The 25,042-nt window shown below is 38.9% G+C and overlaps 1 protein-coding gene across 1 annotated transcript in view; it reads right to left on the reverse strand.

The window, feature by feature from the left end:
• Window positions 1–2,670: 2,670 nt before the first annotated feature.
• Window positions 2,671–25,042, reverse strand: part of LOC126818061 (alpha-2-macroglobulin) — a 54,491-nt gene continuing 32,119 nt past the window's right edge. The window contains exons 15-28 of the mRNA XM_050545238.2: window positions 24,032–24,181; window positions 22,896–23,037; window positions 21,698–21,828; window positions 21,216–21,363; window positions 20,808–20,874; window positions 16,939–17,167; window positions 16,036–16,185; window positions 14,678–14,776; window positions 12,310–12,361; window positions 11,005–11,097; window positions 9,326–9,502; window positions 8,736–9,055; window positions 7,790–7,952; window positions 2,671–2,951 (exon numbers count right to left, since the gene is read on the reverse strand). Of these exons, the coding sequence (XP_050401195.2) occupies window positions 2,671–2,951; window positions 7,790–7,952; window positions 8,736–9,055; window positions 9,326–9,502; window positions 11,005–11,097; window positions 12,310–12,361; window positions 14,678–14,776; window positions 16,036–16,185; window positions 16,939–17,167; window positions 20,808–20,874; window positions 21,216–21,363; window positions 21,698–21,828; window positions 22,896–23,037; window positions 24,032–24,181 (2,202 nt within the window). The remainder of the gene's footprint in view (window positions 2,952–7,789; window positions 7,953–8,735; window positions 9,056–9,325; window positions 9,503–11,004; window positions 11,098–12,309; window positions 12,362–14,677; window positions 14,777–16,035; window positions 16,186–16,938; window positions 17,168–20,807; window positions 20,875–21,215; window positions 21,364–21,697; window positions 21,829–22,895; window positions 23,038–24,031; window positions 24,182–25,042) is intronic.

The raw sequence follows: 25,042 nt of genomic DNA on the forward strand, positions 1-25,042 counted from the left end.
CAATCCGGGATATCTGAAGGAAACCCACAAGGATGGGCAGGCGACCCCTCTTCTTGTCACGTAGAAGCTAGAGCTGGAAACCACACATCTTGACTAAATGGCAGTCCTTACGATATATATTTGCCCCTCTCGCCCCACTCTTTATAAACCACAGTTTGTCTTTCTACCGAACTTACAATTTAGGTCAAACCCGTTATTTTTTTTAGTTCTCTTCGGGGTCACGATAAATTTACAGCCATTTGTGTGTTTTCTTTACAATTTCAGAATTTAAAATGTTACCACTGGGAAAGTGTAAACAACCATTTTTGTTTTTAAATTATTTTCTTTCCAACTCCACTATTACATGCCACTGTTCAAAATATACTCTTCAAAAAAAGTATGGGATATTCAGAAACAATACAAAACTGCGGAAATGCACTGCTGTTTTTATTAGAGGTAACCAGTTAATAACAGGCCAATTACCTACACATGTTCATAAACAGTTCATATGGACGGCTTATCTGACGGTCCCATTTCACTCGCAAAGAGATACACTGTCAAAAGTGAAAATGGACGTTTTTGATTTTTGCCTTAATAATGAGTAATTGCTCTATCAATCCTCAGACATTCAGCAATTCGTCGTGGCATGCTCCTAATCAGCCGTCCAATCACGATTTGGGGCAATCTGACCCACTCCTCTTGCAGTGTCACGGCCAATTCTTGCAGTGCTGTCGGTTACGTTGACGTCGACGAACACGTATCCCGATCATGTCCCAGACATGCTCTATAGGGGAAAGGTCAGGACTCATGACTAGCCAAGGCATATGAACAATATGGGGACACTGGAGGTAGTCATTCACGACACGAGCGCGTTGGGCACGGGCATTATCATCTTGAAAGATGAAACGTCGACTTGCACGTTGAGCTAAGGGCAGAACTATCGGTGCCAGGATGTGGTCACGGTAGTACACACCAGTGACCCTTCCTTGAACAATATGCAAGTCCGTTCTGCCAGTCATGGTGAATCCTCCCCACACCATAACAGTCCCACGCCCGAATCTGTCATGCTGTCTGACGTTAACGTTAGCATGACGCCCATTTAGACGCTTCCAAACGGTGAAATCCAGAATAAATCTGGACTCATCTGAGAACATTACACGCCCCCATCGCCGATTACCCCAATTTCTACGCTGCCTACACAATTAACGCCTGTTTGCCATGTGCTGGCGAGTTAATGGGGGTACAAAACGCGGTCGTCGCGCATGTAAATGGACTGCATGTAGCCGATTTCTAATCGTTTGGGGGGTAACTCGAATTCCTGTAACTTGGTACAAGTTTACAGAAAGCTGATTGGCCGTTTGTCCGCGATTTCGCAGGACCTGTGTACGAATGTATCGATCCTGGGCTTGTGTAGTGGCTCTAGGACGACCTGAACGAGGTATATCATCAACATTGTGTGTTTGTTGGTACCGGTTCCACAGTCTGCTGCTCGCTGTGCAGAACCCATTTGAAGCATGTCAATAACACGTAGATGTTCATCATGTTGAAGACGTCTCATTGCAAATTAAACGTAACACACTAAAGCAAAGATACGCTAAACAATAAATCATATGCAAGAACCGATAGGAAAGCAAACATGGATAGGGTAAACCAGTACGTGGCAGTTTTCATCAACCCTCCTTGAGGTGTCAAATTTGACAATGAACCCCTCCCACGTGTATGTCCCTATTGCGTGTCGCACGTGCAGCTCAGTGGTTCTGTTGGGGCGATAAGTTCTTCATTTGTGAACATACTCTCAAAGCATGTTAAGTGTCCATGACTATTTATCATATCAGAACCTGCATAGGTATTTGCATTTCAATATCCCCTACTTTTTTTGAAGAGTATATATTGGTGCTTGAAATTAAATCAAGTTATGCTTGAAGGTAATCTAGTACCATCACGTTCTAGTTCAAAGACAAATTGACCTATCTGTACTGCTAACAATTACACAACGTCATAACAGAAACTCCACGCTTTGAGGGTGTTCAACATGTACGGATTCAACGTCAATATACAAGAAGCCGAATAAACTACAATTAACCTGGATACTGTTTTTCTACCAACAAAAACACGTTTGAACACTGCATTGACAGTCGTCAGATTTAGACTTACCTACAGGGTGATCACTTTCTGACACAAAGAAGGGCTATTTTAACACATGGAAAATGCATTTCTCTTGTAGAGTGATGGCGCTACACAGGTCATATTAAGGAATGTTGTTAACATTTAATTTCCAATAGAAATGTAACGAGGTTTAGTGTCCTACCGACCTTGTGAAGACAGGCATACTATCTCAGCTGAACTACTAAACGATTTTCTCTTGCAGGAACCCTCTGTCCTGCAGGAACCCTCTGTCCTGCAAGAATCCCAAGGGGAATCCTGATGGACTTTCTCAACCAAAGAAATGCTCGCACCCGGAACACCATTACATACTCAACAAGCCGAAATGGTCTAGTTTGTGTCGGGTGGAGGTACCCCTCACCCCTCTCTCTCTGTCTCTCTATCTCCATAATAACAAGTACGATTGTACTATGGACCAGGAAGTGATCATGTTGTTGGATGAAATTCAAAAATCTAGATCACCAAATCGATGCAGAGGTGTTCAAAGAAGGAGCATGCCAAGAAGAAGAAGAAGAAGATGAGTAGCGGTTAGGGACTAGTTCCTGGTCCAAAAATAATGAAGCTAGTGTCCCGACGACTGAACAGGCTTACCTGAGTCGACATGAAACCACCATTGGGGTTCTGCTGTTCTGTCAACCATCTCACTATTCTCAACATTTTAGTAAACTGTGGATTCGGGTCGGATTGGTAAGCTAATAAAGCATAAGATGTAGTCTCAATATCCAGGGCCGAGGCACGTTTATATTGTGTATTTCTGTTGTGAGTGCTTCTTTCGGGTTCTGGTTTAGCCTTCCAAAACATCATATTATCTGATGATATAAAACAAGATATTGTCTGATCATAAAAATTAAGATGATATGACATATTGCATAGTCTAGTGATATGAAATATGATATTGTCTGGTGATATTTTTTTATAAACAATATTTTATTCATAAATCAATAGTATTGGAGATACGATATTGTCGGACGATATGACATATGATATTGTCTGATGATATATTTTTTTTATAAACAATATTTTATTAATTAGTGAATATGATTGGAGATACGATATTGTCGGATGATATGACATACTTTATTGTCTAGTGATATGGAATATGATATTATCTGGTGATATTTTTATAAACAATATTTTATTCATAAAGGAATAGGATTGGAGATGTAATACTGTCGGAAGATATAAAATATGATATTGTTTTGTTGATTTAAAATAATATAATATATCGTTTAGTGATATGAAATACGATTTTGTCTAGTGATGTAAAATATGATATTATCTAGTGATATGGGATACGATATTGTCTAGCGATATAAAATATGATATCGGCATATTCGTAAACAATTCGGCATACTCGTAATTCATTTGTAACTGAATCGCTACAATTTGTACCTTTATCATAACCCTATCTTGGCATTTGGCATAGTTTTCTCTCCATTGCCCACGAATTATCATAACAAATTCGTAAACTATTCGTAACTTTTTCCGAGCTACCCTAACCCTTCGGGCGATTCGTGACATTCGTAGCCCACGCGAAAGAGGGATATTTATAAAACCGAGAAAATCGTAGTCGATTCCTAGTCGATTTGGGATACTTCGAGTCGGTTTCGCGAATTTTAGGGAGCCATGAATGACCGCGAATATCAAAGAATCGATACGAAATTCGTAGACCGACCTGAAAGTTTATGACAAACAAAAACGTTCGTGTTCGAGCCACGAACTGCCACGAACAATACGAATGTGTAAGAAACCAAATAAGAATCATTCACGAACTTCAAGAGCCGTCTACGATTTATCTACGAATGGATTCGGGGCTATTTGTGACATTCGTATACCACGTTAAAGCCCCAATCATAAGAGTTTAAAGGACAAAGGACATTTAATCTTTACTGATAGATAATTTGTATGTCTGTAAAATTAGAACAATAAGATCTCTTAACGTCTTTATAAAAGATATCCGGGTTTTAAGTTTTCAGTTCTCACGCAATCCTCTCCTAAATTTAGATTAATGTTGCTGGTTTTGAAATGCTTCAGACCAAGATTAAAAACAAAAACTATAAAAGTGTGCGCAACCTTTTTTTCGAAACTAAAAAGTCTCAGAACAAACTGATTATAAAAACTACTTCCAAATCATTTCTTGTGGGGTTTCTTCTGTCCCAGCCATGTGCAATTAAGACTAGCAGATAAAAACAGCAGATTACAGTTGCTTGTTTTATAACAACTATTTTCAAAATTAGATAAGGGCGAATTGATCCATTCCAGCGATGTACTAGTATGCCTTTTAGATAAAACTAGAGCTCAAAATAAAGACCTGATATAAACTACACAGATTTATAATAATGGCGGTTGGCATCTATCTATATCTGTTCAGGGTTGGCGCCCACATTAGGGCTGTCTCGAGGCTGAAATTTGGTGTATATGGGTGGCTCGGTTAGATCTATTACACATGACCACCTCATGGGCGTCACACATGGGGGGGGGGGGGTCCCTCCCCCCCCCAATTGTTTTTCTGGGGGCGGGGGGGGGGGGGGTCTGAATTTACTTGGACCCCCCCTCCAAATAAAAAAACAAAAAAAAAACAATTACATAGTTGGCCCAAACTCCTATTTATTTACAAAAATTATTAGGATTAGTTAAGATTCTATCTGTATAAAACCTGACATATACCAATATGGTTTATACTGCTAAAATAAAACACAGAGATAATCATCCTGGAAACATGTGTGAAGTGAAAAGTACCTGTGTTCCATAAAATTGTGTCTAGTTAGCCTGTCAGTAATATTTTGTTAATTTTTTTCTGCCACTTATCAGAGTAAATCGCATGTAGGTACCCAAAAACATAACCGCCTAAACCAAATATTTATCGCCCGCTCAACCAGGAACGTAACCATAATGCTTTTGCACGCGGTGTCTTGGTAGACAGCATGGCCACATGGTGTTTGTTTATATTTTTAGGGGTTTCAAAAAATGGGTTAGGGTTAGGGTTGCGGACCCCCCCCCCCCCAATATATATTTCACGGTTATGCCTCTGGACCACCTGCAGAGTTCGTCATAGGTCATGAGATGTAAACAGGTCTAGCGCCAACCCTAACCCTATCCCTTACCCTAACCCTAACTCACAATCCTCGACAAAAATACGTGCTCTAACCCTATTTACATCTCGTGACCTTGGAGAAATCTGCAAATGGCCATGTGAAATAGATCTAACCGGGGTAGCTCCGACCGGGCACTGATCTATATATATATGGCCACAGATCACTAAACATTTGTCCATTGACTTTAATTTTAATTCTCGTCTCTTAGACCGGCTCTAACTTATTCCCAAATTTTCGTTGGGTAGAACGCTTCCTACCACAGATGGAGCAACATGTGGCAACCTCTTGCCCAAAAGCACGTATGAGGTTCACCATGGAAAACTTGAGATACACAAGCTGGAAGTAGAGACAAGAAAACATGCAATTTTGGACCCTACATTTCAACCTAACCAACCTCTCAACTCTTGTATCCTTCCGCCTCAAAATCATGAATATTCACCAAAACCTGGTAGAAAATGTATTTTCAAACCCTTTTCTTCGATTCTACACCAAAAAGTCAACAAAAATCGCCATGCAAAAGGGTGAAAAAGGGAAAGGGAGAGAAAGACTAAAAATAACTTGGTGGCTGTGTCCATATAGATCAGTGGGACCGGGGAGTAATTTTGGCGTAGTGACGACGGCCTACCACTTACGGTTTCGGAATTATGCTACTTCCGGTTTATGGCTCTACCCGTGCTATACCGGGCCAACCGCTAGTTACTGTTATTTTTGCATTATCATATGTAATTATTACTACGGATAATTAGTTATTGGGCACCCCTTTCAAACACCAATATCTCATATAGCTATGTTCACATTCTATTGTTAAATCTGTACATCGATAACACTATTTTATAATTCTGGAAAACTTTACCTTGTTCACGTCATTTTACATCCTCCCTTCCCCCCTCCCCCAAAAGTTAAATAATTGAGGAGATGCCAGTGCTGACATTATAAAATATTTTATTAATTGATCAGACTTTGATAGTTTATGCATTTGTGGTATTTGATTGATAATTTATGAATTTGTGGTATTTCAGTTGTTTGATATCAGGACAGCGGAGTATACCTGAAACAGAGAAAGCACTTTTCTGTCCACGTAAGAGGCTTAAATATTAGGAGCAGAATAACAAGAAATATTGTGGCATCTTCACTTCATCTAAATTATTCGGAGTATGATATATGTTTTTTAAAGATGCCAGGAATCGAACAAAAACTTCTAAAAAAATCAGTAGATCTGGCCCCGTGCATCATCTTCGGGAAAACTAGGTGCACGCAATTCTTTAAATATATACATAATACAGGTATTGCCAGACATAGAATATACGCCCAATAGCAGCATTTTATGGGGTGAGTGTGCAATAACTAAGTAACTCGGAATTTCGATACGGATCCTCGTTAGGACTATTCGAACAAACAAACCCAACAGGTTTGAAAAAAAATCTTGAAAACTCTGAGCTGTAGAGCTATACAAGGTTTTGATGACAGGGGTAGTAACTTTTCAAAATCGTTCTTGGATATTGGATATCGATAAGGATTCCTTATCCGAATATAGTCCAGAAATCTAACAAAACACCTCAAATATTCTGTCCTGTAAAGCTTTTAAAAAGTTTCAGTGACAGCTCTAGGACTCTCAATTTCAATAAGGTTACTTATTAGAGATACCTAAACAATTCCAGCAATTTAAAACAATCATAAAGATCTCTGATCTATATAACGTCTACAATCTCCGTATTGGCTAACAGACCGATACGTGGACGGACGTGACGACAGTATACGCACCACCACATGAAATAGGGGCGTATACAAATAAAGAAACTGACAAAATTGATTTTATCCGAAAAAAAAACCACCACCTTCTTTAAAAGGATATAAGCACTGAATCGCCTGAAGAAAATATAGTGACCTAATCGACCAGATAATGCAATTGTTGAAGCAAACCATGTTACCTTTACATTACTGGGGGGTTGGATGCCCGAATGGTTAGCACATGCGCGCTGTATAATAAGGTCTGTCATTGAGTCAACTTGCGTGGTTTCGATTCCCGGTTGTACGTGACAAGGAGTAGGGTCGCCTGCCCAACCTCGTGGGTTTTCTCTGGGTCCTCCGATTTACTCCTACTGCTAAAGACCCCAACGCGCAAGCGAATTATTGAAATAAAATTGAACCATGTGTTAGTCCCTAAATCACCTAGATTGTGTCGAGTGGACATTAAACCTATATGGAAAGCACAAGGATTCTTATTTTCAAACGGGGGGGGGGGGTGCCCGAATGGTTAGCGTGTGCGCGCTGTATCATAAGGTCTGTCATTGAATCAAATGGCGTGGTTTCGATTTCCCAGTTGTACGTAACAAAGAATACGGGCGCCTGTCCAACCTCGTGGGTTTTCTACGGTCCTCCGGTTTCCTCCCACTTCTAAAGACCCCCCTCTCTCTCTCTCTCTCTCTCTCTCTCTCTCTCCCCATTACTCTTAGCCCAGTTGGAGCAGAACCGTGGGATGTTAAACCCCATTTCATTTAATCTATTAATCTACTCTGGTATATTCAAACACAACCAAGAGAAACACTACTCACCTTTAACTGTCGCTCGACTTTCTAACTCTTTAACCAGTAGTTTGTGCCATGAACCCCCTGGTTCGTATAAAGCCGCCACATAATTATAAACAGCTACAGCGTAGGTCTTCTCCGGCGGTACTTTCGACTGTAAGTAGTTTACAGCTTTAACTACTTTAGGGTGCTGAAAGTCAAGGGAATAAATGGTGTCCAATCTTAATCAACGGTTATGGTTATGTTATCAGAAGGAAATTAGTCAGAGAGTTTTATTTGATTACTGAATTATAGTTACAAAGTATTGTGGAAAAGCGGTCAAATTCTCCATCCTAAGACTGTGGTAACAGTCCAATGCGCCATCCTACAACTGTGGTATAATGGATAAATTCTCCACCCTACTACCACGGAATAACAGCCAAATGCCCCACCCTACAACAGTGGTAAGAGCCAAATTCGCCACCCTACAACTTTGGAACAATAGCCAAATTCTCCACCCAACACCTACAACTGCAGAATAACGGAATAATGGCCAAATGCTCCACCCTACAACTGTGGAACAACAGCCAAATTCTCATCAAACAATCTGGGACCAACAACCAAATTCTCCACCCTACAATTACGGAATAACAGCCAAATTTTCCAGCCTAAAGTTGTGGAATAACAGCTACATTCTCCACCCTACAACTGTGCTATAACAGCTACATTCTCTACCCTACTACCACGGAGTAACAGCCAAATTCTCCACCCTAAGGCTGTGGAATAACAGATACATTCTCCACCCTACAACTGTGCTATAACAGCTACATTCTCTACCCTACTACCACGGAATAACAGCCAAATTCTCCACCCTAAGGCTGTGGAATAACAGATACATTCTCCACCATATGACAATCGTAACAGCCAAATTCTCTCAAAGTTGAATAGAGCAGAATACAATACAAAGAATAGAGCAAAATTTAAAAGGACCTACCGTTTTGTCATAATAACCTGTTTCTAACATTACTGTAAGAATGTAAGCTGAAAGTACATCTGTTGAGCCATCCTGGATACCGCCTTTCATGTCGCCATGTATAACTCGACCGCGAGACCTGAAACTACCACGATGGTACTGGATAGTTGCCCAATCTAAAGCACGGCTAATAATAAGTTTGTCAACAAAAATGAACTCGGATGCTTGGTGGAAGCATTTCGCCACAAACACTGTAAGCCATGTACTGCCATCACCGTCACTCTGACCAAAAGCACTAAATGAATGATCGGAACGTTTGTATCGTAGTTCTCGTTGGTATCCTGTAAGAAAAATTGGAAATGAGCGTAGCTTGTAACAACCTTGCTGTCTATACCCATTTGTCAACCTCTCACGACTATTTTACATGACGAAACTGGTGTATCCCTACCCAAAACTGAGTAAATTACGCCTCCAGAGAATGAAACACACATTGTATATGCCAGAAATCGGTTAGAAGCCCCCCCTCCCCCACCCCTTTGGTGGTCCCTGGACCCTTGTCAGCACAGTTCGATCCCCAACCCTTATCAGAAAGAATCTGTTATCATTTTTACCTGCTATAAGAAACTTTTTAATTGAATCTGAATCTATTGAATCCATCTGCCCAGTACTTTTGGTGTATTTCATGACATAAATATTAGGAGCGAAGTTAATCATATTCTGTTCACCACAGCCGTAGGGTAATCTCAATAAATCTGTGGCACTGTTTAAACTTGGTCCCATCAAATCACCTGATAACAAACAAACAGAAATAAGTGGGCAAATATCTTCACGAATAATGAGATCTCTTGATTTTAGGTTATAAAACAGAGCTAAATTGGACAATCTGATTAAAATACAAATCTATATTTCGTTTTGTTTTTTTATACTTTCAATGGCCTACACTACATGAAGATCTGACAAATTATAGGTGCTTCACCCTATGACGTCAGACATTGATTAATCAATCGGTGGTTCTAGTGGTTTACCCGCAGTTCCATGCATAAAAAGGCCAAGAACTCGCCCTAACAGACCGTTTCCTTGGCTAATTCCACACTTCAAGTAGAACGCCTGTTACAGATCCTAGTGTAGTAAAGACAAGTAAAACGAAATTTTGAACTATAAAAACGAAACGAAATAGGATCTGTGTTTTAATCAAGATTGTGAATTGGATTAATTTAATCTGATATATTGATTAGTAATCGATGTTTCGAGATATTAAACGGATTATTTACCAATTTATGTTTAAAATATTGACTATTGAAATATAAAATCATTTATATACCATATCGTAGGGTCTGATCTTTAGGCACAATTTTATTGTTTATGTGTCTGAGAGTTTTGACCAGAAAAAGAATTAGATGTCACTGTGTTCCAGCGTTGTTTGGTGATCTCTTAGCTATGTCCAGCTCTGTGTTTAGACATTTTAATCTTTTTTGACATGTCTTGGTCTTGTCTTATAAAAAGAATGTATGTGATATACCATGTGGTAAAGTTGCCGCTAAACCCCAATTAACATAGGAGATGTGATAGTCGAGGACAAGGATGTAATAATACTAAAGATAACCATAGTCCATAGCCAACAAAGCCTTGCCACCCATGATTTAAAACAGCTTTTTGTAACCTCGGGATGTTTGTCTCTGCACTAATTCTGATTGACTGGGCATGTCAATAAACCGGAACTCGGACATGAATGGGGTTTAAGGTCTTGTCCACACAATACCATGGTCATTTTTAGACTAAAATATGGTCATTTTCATTTCAATACGACAATGTGATTGGTGCCCTGACAACAGCTTTTCTTCTCTGCCAAGGGTTATTTGTGTACAGGGCCCAATGTTTATACGAGCGCCACCACAATCAGGCCTGAACCTGACTTTAAAAAAACCCGCTTTCCTGCTCGGCACCATGACCGGACCATTACCATGAATTCAATACTATTTATTTGTGTTATGGTTGTTCCATGGTGTGGGGTGGGTGGTTTAGTGGTTTAACGTGTGCGGGTGAAATCACAAGGTCTGTTATTGAGTAGCATGGTTTCGATTCCCCACTTGTATTTGACAAGTAGTACGGTCATGGGTTTCCTCTCACTGCTAAAGACCTCTACGCACAAGCGAATTATTGAAATAAAATTGAACCATATGTTAGTCCCGAAATGACCTAGTTTGTGTAAAGTGGACAATAAACTCTCTCTCTCTCTCTCTCTGCTCCAAGGTATAATTAATCATATCTATATGACACATATAAAACGAACCTATAACAGATACGAAACCTCTAGCGGAATCTGGTACATGGTCTCTAGGTATTGGTAAATCTACTACCGATCTATATTGGCCATTATTATATTCTGATAAAATAAAAACATACACATTATATAATATTAATTTTAAAAAAATATGTAGGTTTTGTGGCCCAACGTATCAAACTTGGCGTATAAATAAAAGTAGCCATGCAAAACCTCATTAAAGATTTTCGCTATTTGAAATATTTAATTTTGTTTTGACAGACTTCACTTTGTAGTTATCTCGGAAATAAATGGGATATAAATGTGTATTAAGCCAGTGCTCTCTGTATACCATGTTAAGATAGTGCTATATCTGAACGAATTGTAACAAATAGAAACAAACAAGAAGTACGAATGTAGTGCTATATCAGAACGAAATGTTAACAAATATAAATTAACGAGAAGTACGAATGTAGTGCTATATCAGAACGAAATTTTAACAAATATAAATTACCAAGAAGTACGAATGTAGTGCTATATCAGTACGAAATGTAACAAATAGAAATTAACAAGCTGTCCTTAGACTGAAATTTGGCCGAGAAGTAATATAGGCCTGGTGACGTTGAACTACCATTTTGGAGTTATACCACTTCCGTGCTACGCCGTGTCAACCGCTAGTGAGATAATAAGTGTTATGTCCCTTAATAGTCATCATAATAATACGCCCACATATGTAAATAACTTAATTATCATGATATCATATTTCATTGTATTGGACGTTAAATTTGTAATAAACAATACCATTTATATTTCCAGTCAGTCGAGACTGTCAGGCCATATTATATCGTCTTTATCTCCTTGTAATTTGCCTGTTCCAACTACACCAATCAATATTTGGACATACATTATTATCAGAGCTTCCATTATTACCAAAATTGCAAGACAGAAAACTGACTGCAGACCAGGGGCGTGGTGACCCATGATTTTGCATGAGGAACAAGATCCGCCCGCCCGGGACTCATAAAAACAATATTTATATAAGTGTACAGGGGAGGGGATGGGGGTGGAGTGGCAGTCCCTCCCAGTGCCACCGGGTAATGTTGGGCTGTGTAGAACATGCTAGAGTCGATTTGTAGTATATCTGACCCATGGTATATGTTTTGACACTGTTTAAGCATTATGATTATGATTATAATGTTGAAAACCGCATTGAAACTGCATGATTTTTTGTCATTTCCGAGGGGGCGCAAAATCTCACGGGGGCGCAAAAACACAAAACCCTGACGCAAAGCTCGTCATTGTTTCCCTCTCACTTAACCCCTGCTGCAGACCCACCTTCTGGACAAACCAATGTTCCATACGTATATTCCTTCTCTGTTCCTTCAGGCTGAAATTACGAAAAGGCATCATTTCAGAAGACCAACAACATTTTAATTATTTGACTTCAAGCCGCTGTAACTACAATATGAATCTCTATATAAAATAGCTGTCAGTTCCGTTTAGTAATTTCCAGATATGACGAATTGATAATTTGTCAACAGTCAGTGGAGAGGTCTTCTACCGTTGACATCTTGGTTTTATTTTTCAATTAAATCTTGCATAACCAAAAAAGCATGGATGGATTTGTGAAATATGAGATATAGTCAGGAAGGGGAATGCCAAAAATGGGCTAAAAATGTTATTTAGAATAGATTCCGTAATCTCTTGATTCCAAGGTTAGTGTATGCAAAAAGAAATATATTTAAAACTATTAGAGCCATAATGGCGGTGTCAATTGGGTACATATTTGCTGAATAGTGGAAGTAACTTAATTTGGGTTTTATCAATTTGAATTCCTTTTTGTAAAGTATTTTTTTGATTGAGTATGGTCTTAATCTTTATGTTAAACAGTTTGTGACCGGTAAGGAGAACTCAAATTAGTATCCAGTTCTTTTCGGTCTTCATTAATGCGTAAACAGTTCCGGGTTTATAATTATAAAGACATTACAGTAATCAAAATGAAATCAAACAATAAAACATAGAAAACGACGCACTAAAAAAAAAGTAAAAAAAAAAAACCCAAACCACCATTTACATCAAGTATGTGGGCAAATCTCAGATATATTGCAATTGCTTGAGCTGAAATGCATTTACCAATAGATGCTGTTTGATCTATTTTCTAAAGAGACGGGGAAGATTGCAAATACATCAATTTGATCAAGCAATGTTCTTTTAACAATGTGATGAAAATACAGAAAAAAAGTTATTTATGCACAGATTCAAAGATTTACATTGTCAAACAGTCACAAATTATTGGTCCGAGAGATTTGTCTGTGTGGTAGATCAAAGAAGTGTACCAGTAAGATTAACCTAGAAGATAGTGTCTAATATAATGATGAAGCTCGGTTAAGGCTCTTTTAATGTAATTTTACGGTATCGAAATTGACTGATCAATTGCTGTGTAAACGAAGACTGGGCAAGACGCAAAACTTTGTCCTAATCCACGTTAAATGCTACATTGTGGGTACAGTGTATTGGAGAGGTATAGGAATTCCATTTACCTACGCATTAAACACTACTTAAACATACATTATGCAGGAGCTAAATCTGCCTATTGCAGGTCTTTCTTTAGGCCTGAAATGTTATCTAAATTATTAATTAGACATTAATTATCAAAACAAGACCATAATCAACTGTTATTATCTATTTTTGAGCTATTATAACTCTTTATCCAAATCTTGCAAAATATTTCTTTAAAGTATAAAATAAATCTAATAAATTGCAACCACGTTTAAGCTGTGTGCACACTGTCGTTGTTGTCTTAGTAAATCATATTGAATTTAAATTTCTCCAATTTGCTGGAATCGAGTGTAATGGGGTTAACTAAAATCTTGGCAATTTCACAATACTTTGGTCATTTTGAGACTAACATATGGTAAAGTGTGGATTGTGACGGAGTGGAGAATTGTTCTCGTACAGCGCATTCATTTCCACTTACTCTTTTTTGAATTATAAATGCCAAAGGTTTGTTTGTATGTACGTCAATATTTTCACCAGTCGATACCGTTTTCATGCCATCTGACGAGTGAGAACCGTGTATGTAAAATCATGAAGATTGGTCTCGTTCTATAACGGGAACTGAACCTTATTCGTTTGTCTCGCCCTATCAACTTTTCCTTACAATTTAATGTGTCCTGCAACATTGAGAAACCACGCAATTTTCTGAAGTACGGATGATTTATTGTGGTCGATCGCTAAAGGACATTATCTAACTGTATAAAAGCCTATAACGGTAAATCTCTTTGATCTTTGGGGTATAATCTATGCCCGGAATAACTTGCGGTCTGAAAGTCGGGGGGGGGGGGGGGCTTTGAATATATTCAGTGGAATTTGGGGTTATTCTTCTGGAAGTTTTTCTTTAAACCTGTAACGGGTTATTCTTCCAGGGAAGGTTTTTTTCCAAAAGAAAACATGACATAAGGTTGTTCTTACTGGAATTCTGGGATATTCACATAGACAATTTATAAGCAAGATAAAGTCCTCGACTTCAGTTATGCTGGGGAAGAAAGACTTCAGCAAAAATCTCGGCCTGTCGGTCTCGGTTTTTCTTTGTCTCGGGTTATCATCTTCAGTCTTTCTTTCCCAGCATAACCTCATTCTAGCGCCCTATCCTACAAATCCAAACTTTGCCATAGCGTCATTATATACAATGATTATTACGTACCTCGACGAGTAATGGTCTTATTACTGTATCTTGAACACCAACAGTTTCTGCACTGATATCAAAACCTGAACATCTTGAATCTCCTGCTACTGATTCAGCCTGGAAAAACAAGACCAAAGTACAAAAAAGATCAAGTATATCTCTGGGCTTCCTTAATATCCCCAATGGTCTCATTCCGTTCTACTCCACTATACCCTGGGTTCATCCATGGATTAGCCTTATTGTTTACGTTCACATTTTGGGTTGTTCATTCGATAATGAGAAAGTTGCAAGAAAGAAATTTAATATAAAATAAGTGACATACACACACATATGTCCTAATATGTTTTATGAGAGTCAAAATAGGCAGTGGCAAGTCAATATGCTATCAAGCTTATTGGTCGATAAAAAAAAGCACAATCATCATCGGGCAGATAATTTGAATATATGTCTCCCCCATGGATGAATCAAGGGTGGAGTGGAACGTAACGAGACCGCTGGGGATACCGAGGATGATATTTGGGCGATAGACCGATTATCAGATTGTGAAAACAGTAGACTCGGTCTGATCCACTTCACTTCCAAACTCTACCAGTTTGTCCATTTTTGATTTATTGTGTTTAGCCCAGATTTGCAAGACATTTCTTTAAAAACCTATTGCAATTTTTAGCATTATCCCTATTTTGAAATATATTTTAAGTATACGAACAATAAATTTAATTGTATTATGTAAGATTAGATAAAGAGCTGGCATTCTCGCTATAATTGATAATGAAGAGAGAATTTTCCGAAAATGTCAGTCAAATTACTTCATTCTGAGCCTAGAAATCATAGATACGGTTTTTAAAAGAGACAAACTTTTATTCTCAATTTTAATTGTATATATTTAATCATGTATATTGTTTTAAATATTTATATATGTAAAAGATTTGTTATATTTATTTTTAATTATATATTTTCTGTGATATTTGTTTTTATTTACATATATAAATTCAATTATGTGATATTGTTTTAATTTGTCTCGTTAGATTCACCATATGTTTGGCGCAATATAGCCCGGTTGGAGCTGACGTGCCATTAAACAACATTTCATTTCATTTCATTTCATTTCATAGATACGGTTATGATGTCTGCCGTTGATGTTAAATTTAACGGTCAATACTGCTGAATACGGTTAAGATGTCTGCCGTTGATGTTAACTGTAACTGTCAATACTGTTAGATACGGTTAAGATGCCTGTCGTCGCTGTTAAATGTAACGGTCAATGTAATGGTTAACATGTCTGCCGTTGCTGTTAAATGTAACGGTCAACACTGTTAGATAAGGTTGAAATGTCTGTTAAATCAGACAGGATCTGACTATAGATTGAATATATTTACCACAACAGTTAAGTTAACCTCTCCAATCTTTTTAGGAACTATAATAAAATTATAAGATTTGGCTTCGTTTGAACAAATACACAAGCTCGTGACCGATCCAACATCCGGGTCTATATCTATAAATTCGGAACCCTTCAACTCTAGTCGAATCTAAAAAAGATTAAATAGACAATCTTGATTTGTTATTCGCCCGGTATTAAATTCAGTAAAAAGAACGGGGATGGCTTTTCTACACAGCAGAATTTGTGAAACGGTAATCATTTTGTCGCTCTCTGGAGAATTATTCTCTTCCTCGGCATTATACATGAATAATATGACATGTTAGTCCCAAAATAACTTAAGTACTAAACCATAATAATATTCTGTGGCTCGGTGTATTAAGGCCCTGTCTCACTAACTAGGTCGTTTCGGAACCAAAGTATGGCTTGCCCGTAAGGGTCTTTCGGGGTGGGAGGAAATCAGAGGACCCGGAGAAAATCGACGAGCTTGGATAGGCGACCCCGCTCCTTCTCACGTACAAGCGGGGAATCGAAATTCCGCCACTTGACTCAATGACAGACCTTCTGATCCAACGCGCCCCATCACTAACTAGGAGATCCCTGGTTTAATTCCAACGTTGCTCGAGGAAGTTCCTCAGGAATTTGAAGTCTGGGTTCTCTTTGTCATTGGTACAGGACGGAAGGCCGAAATCTAATGTATCCTATCTGTTGCGCGTTAGAGACCCCCTGAGTAAGTCATATAATCACAAATTTCCATCCTAGCACCCTACATACACGCCTGCCATCTTTAACCTAGTTGGTGCAGATAAGAAAACCGTTGAACCTCATTTCAATAAGTTTCTTCGGCAAATCATGTTATTTCTAATGTTGGCGGAATTCGGGGTTCACGAACTCCGTGACTTACCTGAACACATTCAGAAAAATAGTTGAATGTTGTCACTTTGATAGGAATAAATTCACCCCGGATAGCCGAGTACGGCAGATTAAACGACGTAAAGAACGGTTGGAACGTTGTGATGGCTGCATCGTTTGAAATACGGACACCTTTTTCTTTATGGCTACAAACAGCGTTACCAAGCCATTTAGTTATTGTATGTGGTAGTTCTTTCTTCATTACTAACTTCCCAGTTTCTCTGCAATTTAAATAAATACAGAAATAAGAAACAATATGTTAACAAAAGCTTGGAGTAAGTTGAGTAACCATATCGTTTGTAAATCAATAAAGTTAGCCGTTAAAAACAATTACTTCCCAAGGTATGTCCCTTCTAATTTTTGAACAGCAACGGTCAGTGTCCATACGGTTGGAAATTGTCTTGTTCTTGAGGCGACGTACTTAAACAGGCATTATTCAAACGCTAAAGCTGCCTATTGCCCTATTCCAGGTCTTTATGTACAGGCAAATAAATGAGGGTCACGTCACCCTTTTTGAGTGACAAGGTAGAATTTGAGAACTAGAATTTTTATATCATACGGTCTCAAATTTGGGCACATATTACTTTCATTTGTTGGCGAATTAATGTAATTTGTGTGTGCAGCATTAATTTTATTAGTGCGACCATTGATATCCATTACAGGAAACGATATTTATCTTTATAGTTTTCCATATTTTGTTTCCTCTTTAATAACAGATCTTAAATTTTAATCAACCTACATATTTCTTTTCGGATTTAGCATCCTTACTCCAATTTTAAACAAACCTACTTTGAGATGCATAAGGATGTGTTCTTTACATTACATGTGTCATTTAGATACTATTCAAGCGATTGGAACTAATCTATCCGGAGATTTCTAGCCTCTCTTTATGGATATCACGATTTTGTATTTCAAATGTTGATACACGATGTCTTCTGTGTATTTGATTACCACTTGTTATTTATCAAGTCCTGGACAAGCATGTCTATTAACTGATATTTTATGTGGAGGTGATGGGAATGAAGTGTTCCCCATCGTATTCGGCTGACAACTTGAAATAAAACGAACTAAGTCGAAGCGACTATATCTGGTAAGTCGTTGAAATCTATTGTATGTCATTAGGTATCCTTAAGGTAGATGTTTAAGTTGACAATTTATGAAAGTCATAGACATCTTGAGACCTATATGGTACTTATAGAATTAACAATCTAAATTGGTATGAAATGTTATGTTCACATTCAATATACCGAAAGAACCTGTTTTAAATGGTTCCCCGGTTCGCTAGCCTGGAGCTTGCGGGTTTGATCCCGGTGTTGGCAGAGAAGTTCGTCGGGATTTTTCGGCGGGTTTCCCCTTGTCAGAGGTGTATTGGACGGAGGACCTGGCAAGGGACAACGTATAGTCGTTCGGATTGGGGGAAACACGGTCCCGTGTACACATTGGCGTGCACGTAAAAGACCCCTTGGCAGTTGGAATTCAATATAGGAGTAGGCCTTTGCGGCGTTGTCCGGTCAAAATCTCACTCATAGCACACTGCATGGCGTATACCTAGTCTTCATTAAATCAGTCGGAGCACAACAGCAGGACGTTAAACTCCATTTCAATTCCTTCAAAAGCACGATTGGTGCCGAAAAGTAAGACGTTAAACCCCATCCCATTTCATCTCAGGCGCCAATCTCATCCTCACAACATTGTCAATAGATATGGCTTCCCACTCATCTATCGCAAGACCAAGGCAACGGGTGTGGGCAGATGTCTTGGTAGAATATTCAAAATAAATACGTATATAATAAGAAATGATTATGACGTATCATTATCTCATTCCGAAAGTATGTCAGATACTAAAAGGAATTCTATCCATCAATGCTGACCTTTGATCCGTGTTATTTTCTTGCTACAATAACAGATAGGTTACGTGGCCTTTACCCCGTCAATCTTACATCCATCAAATTGTCATAAATGCGTATGTGAATAAACCTTAGGTCAATGACTTGATAGCTACCAATCTCCATCTTAATAGTGCCTATATCATGAATTAACTTTTCGACTGCTTGATGGTGGTACTGTCGGCTGCCAATGAATGACATCCCCTACAGATCAGTTTTCTGGTTTTAGGCCACATTAAAAAATATTATGGTTGTCAGTTTACAGTATCATATTTCCCAGGTAACTATTATCAGAGAGAGAAATTGGGTTTAACGTCTACTCGACACAAACTAGGTCATTTCGGGAGTAACATATGGTTCAATTTTATTTCAATAATTCGCTTGCGCGTAGGGGTCTTTTGCGGTGGGAGGAAACCGGAGGACCCGGAGAAAACCCACGAGTTTGGACAGGCGACCCTACTCCTTGTCACGTACAACCGGGGAATCGAAACCACACCAGTTGACTCAATGACAGACCTGATAATACAACGCACGTGCTCTAACAAATAACTCTATTATTAAGTACATAACCGTGATAAATATTACTGACAAACATACAGGACACTATACGTCATCGCAAATTGACACATTGTTATTACGAAATGGCGACCATCGATTTCTTTGCTTAATTTTCAAAGATTTTTTTAAAGACATGTCTTTTACGAATGATATAATTATTCTGCTAAAAGCATGTAGTAATAAGAATGAAATGACTGAAATTATATTCCATATCGATGGGAGAAGGAAAGTGCTCCATTCACATTCCCTAGAATGACACGACATTAGTTTATACTTCTAATTAAAGTTGTATTCAGCTTAGCATACAAAACGAGTAAAGTGTCATATGTTATACAAGAACGAGTATTGAAGTTATTCCTGAATAGAAGGGTAATCATATAAAAGCAGAACGAGAAAATTTGATTAAGTCAAGTCGTCATTTGACAAAATAGGGGAGCCTGTGAGCTCAGTAAACACGTTCCTGGAGTAATGACCGCGAGTTTGAAAAACATCTAGACGTCGCTAGACTAGTCGGCAATTTCCGAACTTATAGGTAGGTTATCCCTCTCTTTAACCCAATCAAGCTCAAATCTAACATGGCGACCATCACGGAATCCTTGAATTGAACGAACTTGAACGAACTCGTTTATCACAGGTAGACATTTTAGCTGAAAAGCGCGAGACTTGATATTTGCGTTGATCGAAAAATCTGATAGGCTCCCCAGCTGGGTCAGTAGTCAATCGAAATTAGTGCCGAAATATATAGGGTATTACGTGTAGGGCTTGATATGTATTGGAGATGCAGTAAACAAGACAATGACTCGCTAACATGCTGGGGGGGGGGGGGGGCTCATAAGGTATGTCATTGAGTCGCGTGGCGTGGTTTTGATTCCCTGCTTGTACGTGACATTGACAAGGAGTAGGGTCGCTTGTCCAACCTCGAGGGCTTTCTCCGGGTACTCCGATTTTCTCCTAAGCGCATTAATGAAATAAATTGAACCATATATGTTAGTCCCAAAATGACATAGTTTGGGTCCACTTGTGTCATTTCATTTCGGAACCAACACATGGTTCAATTTTATTTCAATAATTCTTTAGCAGGGGGGGGGGAGGGGCGGAGGACTCGGAGAAAACCCACGAGGTTGGACAGACGACCCTACTCCTTGTCACGTACAACCGAAGAATCGAAACCACGCCAGTTGACTCAATGACAGACCTTATGATACAGCGCGCACATGCTAACCATTTGGCCATCACCCCCCAACCCCCTGCCCCGCGCCGACCACTTGGGTAACAAATGGGCCGCCAGGCTCGATAAAAAACCACTGGAAAACCATTATAGGATAATGGGTCGAGCTAGTAGGTAAAAGACGCCCGTGTCGGTTATAAGACCCGGTCCGCTACTGACTAATAAATACAAAACTATTTTTAGCTTTACCCTACGATTTCCAAGTCCCATAACCAGGTTTCTGGGAAGAAATCTCGGACAGCTACTTGCTTCTTTTCTGAAATATAGAATTATAAAGACAGTGATTCACTTCTGTAAGCAAACGCGTCAATCAAGAACAGAAGGAAGTATGGGCACATCTAACATGTGTATTCTGTGAGATGAAGATCCCTCCCCCTTTACGCACTATTGACGACTGATTCTAAATCGGACAATAGTTGGAACTCGTTCTAGACTTTATTCCTTTCGGATCGATAGTGATGACTTCGGGTAAATTCATATGACGTCGATACTAAAATTATCCAGTTATTGGCAGAAGCGCCAGCAAGTATAGACAAAAATGAATCGTTTGGAGAATAAAGTTGCAGCTATATTGGAGAATAGATAGATAACTCTTACTGTCAGGCTTCGCGGGGCTTACAGATGGCGCTTCAAATGAATCATCGCCAGAGAAACTGTCATCAGCAGATAAATAGGATTTCTTCCATACTTCTTTACATGGTCTGTTATCTAGCTTTAGATCTGTTAAATACACTACACCAGCTGTCTGTAGTATAATATTTACAACAATAGTATTAATACAGAGGAGATGTAAATGGCGAGGTTCTAAGATGATAAAATATGAACTAGCGGTTGACTCGGCGTAGCACAAGTATTTTCTTTGAAAAAGAAACAGCATAACTCCGAAACCGTAAATGGTAGTCCATCGCCACCAGGACCATGTTATTCCCCAGTCCGACCTACCCCTATACACCAAGCCTCAGCCATGGGGACAGCTGTCACTCCGATTAGACAGACAGACAAAAAACAAACTACAGTCTCAAATATTAGTACATGTAGATTTCAAGTTGAGTAAGTATAAAGGTATTAAACGTATTTACCTTAAATGCTTGTGATGCGTCAGTATGTTCCACTCTGTAGTAGTAATCATCTTCATCATCTGGATACCATCCATTACTAATAATTGAGACTTTTTCCATTTGAGCAAGTTCCGCCGCTGACTTCGGTAGAGCTATAACGATTAGAATTATTTGAAATATTCTAAAATAATACACGAAAGACAAAACATGCAAAATAACCCACATCTAAACCGATATATACATGTTTACACTAACAAGTGGCGTGGTTTCGATTCCCCAGTTGTACGAGACAAGGCGTAGGATCGCCTTTCCTATCTATACAGAGTATCACGTGAAGGGCTTCATAGGATGTACGGAGTTAATACGAGATCAAACCTTCCATTGAAGATGCAGTAAACAAGGGCATGACTCGCTAAGCTGGGTGGGTGGTTGGGTTGCTGAATGGTTAACGCGTGCGCATTGTCACACAAGGTCTGTCATTAAATCAAGTGGCGTGGTTGTACGTTACAACGAGTAGGATCCCCTTTCCCACCTAGTGGGTTTTCTCCGGGTCCTCCGGTTTCCTCCTACTGCTAAAAACCCCTAGGTGCAAGCGAATTATTGAAATGACATTGAACCTTGTGTAAGTCCCGACATGACCTAATTTGTGTCGAGTTGACGTTAAACCCCGTTTTTTAGTGAAGTATCTCGAAGATTAAATTGATCATCTACACTCCCATGCGAATCCGAATTAATTCGGCACACTTTAATGTTTAACCTATTTGTTGTTTGTTAAATCAGCCTCTAGCCCCGAAATAACCTAGTTTGTGTCGATTGGACACTAAAGCATCTCTCTCTCTCCCTCTCTCTCTGTGATTCTGTCCACATTTTGTCGTGTGATTCACTTCTCCATTATCGTTAGATTCACCCGTTAAAACCCCGACGGTTTGGATAACCACGGCTATTGCATCCGCTATGCAGCCGATCAACCAAGATAATGGGGATAATGCGGGTATTAGTGCTGGGTAAGATTTGAAGCTCTGTAGTTGGTAAGAAAATACAAAAGAATACAGGGTTAAATTCGTATGGCCTGTAGGAAATACAAACATACAACGAACGATGTCTGTGTGCATTGATCAAATGGGCGGTGGTATAAGAAATAAAAATACACCCTTTTTTGAGCATGACCCGCCCCTTCTTACAATTAAATCACTCCATAGTCTGAACCCAGATCACTCACTTTTGTCAGAAAACGTTTTTATAATTCTTCGAGGTGGCTCATTTTCTGACAGCCACTTCTTACAATGGTCTTTATGTGTTGGATAATTTTCATTCAATGGGTCAAATAGGTCAACTTTATAAATGTCGGATGCTTTTAACAACTAAAATAAATAAACAAAAGACAATGTACAAAATAATTAATGTGATATTTCGAAGTAATAGAAATTGAATTAAAAATTGGAAGCTAAACTTAGCTGGTAGAACAACGGTGTTGACACCAAAGTCTTGGCAACAGAGTTTTAATGTTTAGAGGTTTGGATTATGGTTGGGGCTAAAATTTATTTGACCGAAACGTCAACCTAGATACGAAGAGGACTTCCAATTATTTGTAAATCCTTCAGTATAGTTTGTATCCGAGCACGAATCATTTCTGAAACATCTGGAGAGTTTCTACGTGCGGGTGAAAGTCGTCAATTCCTGCTACAGGTTAACCAGAGGGTTCGATCCCGATGTTGATCAAGAAAATTCCTGGCTATCCTCCAGTCTGTTTTCCCTTTGACAGTGGAACAGAATGGAAGAACTGGTACAGAAAAACTACTGTCATTTGAATAGTACGGAAAATTCAGGTTAATCATTAGTGCTGGGCATTGCCACTGCAGGCACGATACGATACGATTTGTATCACGATCTACAACCAGGTCAATACGTACCAAGAAAATAACAGGATAAATCAGTAATTGATGTCGAGGAAATAAATCTGTTTTATAACACGATATTGATGTGGATCAAAATAACGACTAAACAATTTAAGCGTGTTTGTTGTGTACCTATGGATAGTGTGTGTGATGCAGATAATTAAGAGTGACGGGTTAATTATTGAAGCGACCCCCCCAAAAAAGAATCGTGATACATCGATTCAGTGTCTCACGATTCAATGCGCGAATCGTGAGACAGTGAATCACGATACATTGATTCGACGATATATCGTGCCAGCATTTAAAATGCAAGGGTACTATATATAGGGGGGGGGGGGGACAGTTTATACATGATTTGGAAGATGGCGTGTAGTGTCCACTGCTATAGACTTTGTCTGGTGGTGTTACTTTGGCATGATTCTGTTGTAAAGCTTGTAGTAACGCAAGGCTTTTGACGTACCTGACTTTGTGTGATGGTGTTAACCTGGCCTAACAATAATACAGATTTATCTATAACACCTATACCACAAACGGACCCCGGTTCAGCTTGGAGAGTTAAAGTCGTTTCATAACCGGGATATTCCTTATCCGTGCCAAACTCTAAATTAACCTAAAATATACAAATATATTGTACAATTATGTATGAGATAAAATGGTTAGCGCGTGCGCGTGTATCATAAGGTCTGTCATTGAGTCACCTGGCGTGGTTTCAATTCCCCGCCGGTTGTACGTGTAGGGTCTCCTGTCCAACCTCGTAGGTTTTCTCCTGGTACTCCGGTGTCCTCCCACTGCTAAAGTTTCCTGTGCGCAAGCGACTTGAAATAAAATTGAAACATGTGTTTGTCCCGAAATGACCTACTTTGTGTCTAGTGCACGTTAACCCCCATCTCTCTCTCTCTCTCTCTCCTCTCTCTCGCTATCTCTCTCATAAATCAAGGAGATGGACAGGTCATCATGGACAGGTCATCACCAAAGCTCATAAACATTTAAGCACAAACTCAGGATAATTTAAAAAGATATGTACAGGCAAACACTCTTGAAAGGTTTTGGATACGATCAACAGTATTGAACATTAAGACGTGCAGAGAAAAATGTATCTGTATAAGCGAAACCGACAGAAACATTTTGGATAAGATCGGCAATATTCATCTAAGGGATGTATCGGTTGAAAGAACTGTTGGACAGGGGTGGCTACAATGATCCTTTTTGCTACCTCTTGAATTCTTTTCCTTAATCAACGGCCTGATTGATTTAATGGTAGCGCGGATCCTGCTTACGTGTATATTTTTTTGTCACTCTGAGATTTGTTTCTGTCAGGGTTAAAAAAAAGTACTAAGTCTGAAAACTTTCCAATTTGCATATTTAAGGTTTTTTAAAAGAATCATGGTTATTTGGCCCTTATTAAAAAGAATCAGTGGAAATAATTGACGAACGATTTCAACTAGTTACACAGATCTTTCAGAGAATTCGC

The sequence above is a fragment of the Patella vulgata genome, chromosome 4 (assembly GCF_932274485.2).
Source record: "Patella vulgata chromosome 4, xgPatVulg1.2, whole genome shotgun sequence".
Classification (NCBI taxonomy): domain Eukaryota; kingdom Metazoa; phylum Mollusca; class Gastropoda; family Patellidae; genus Patella; species Patella vulgata.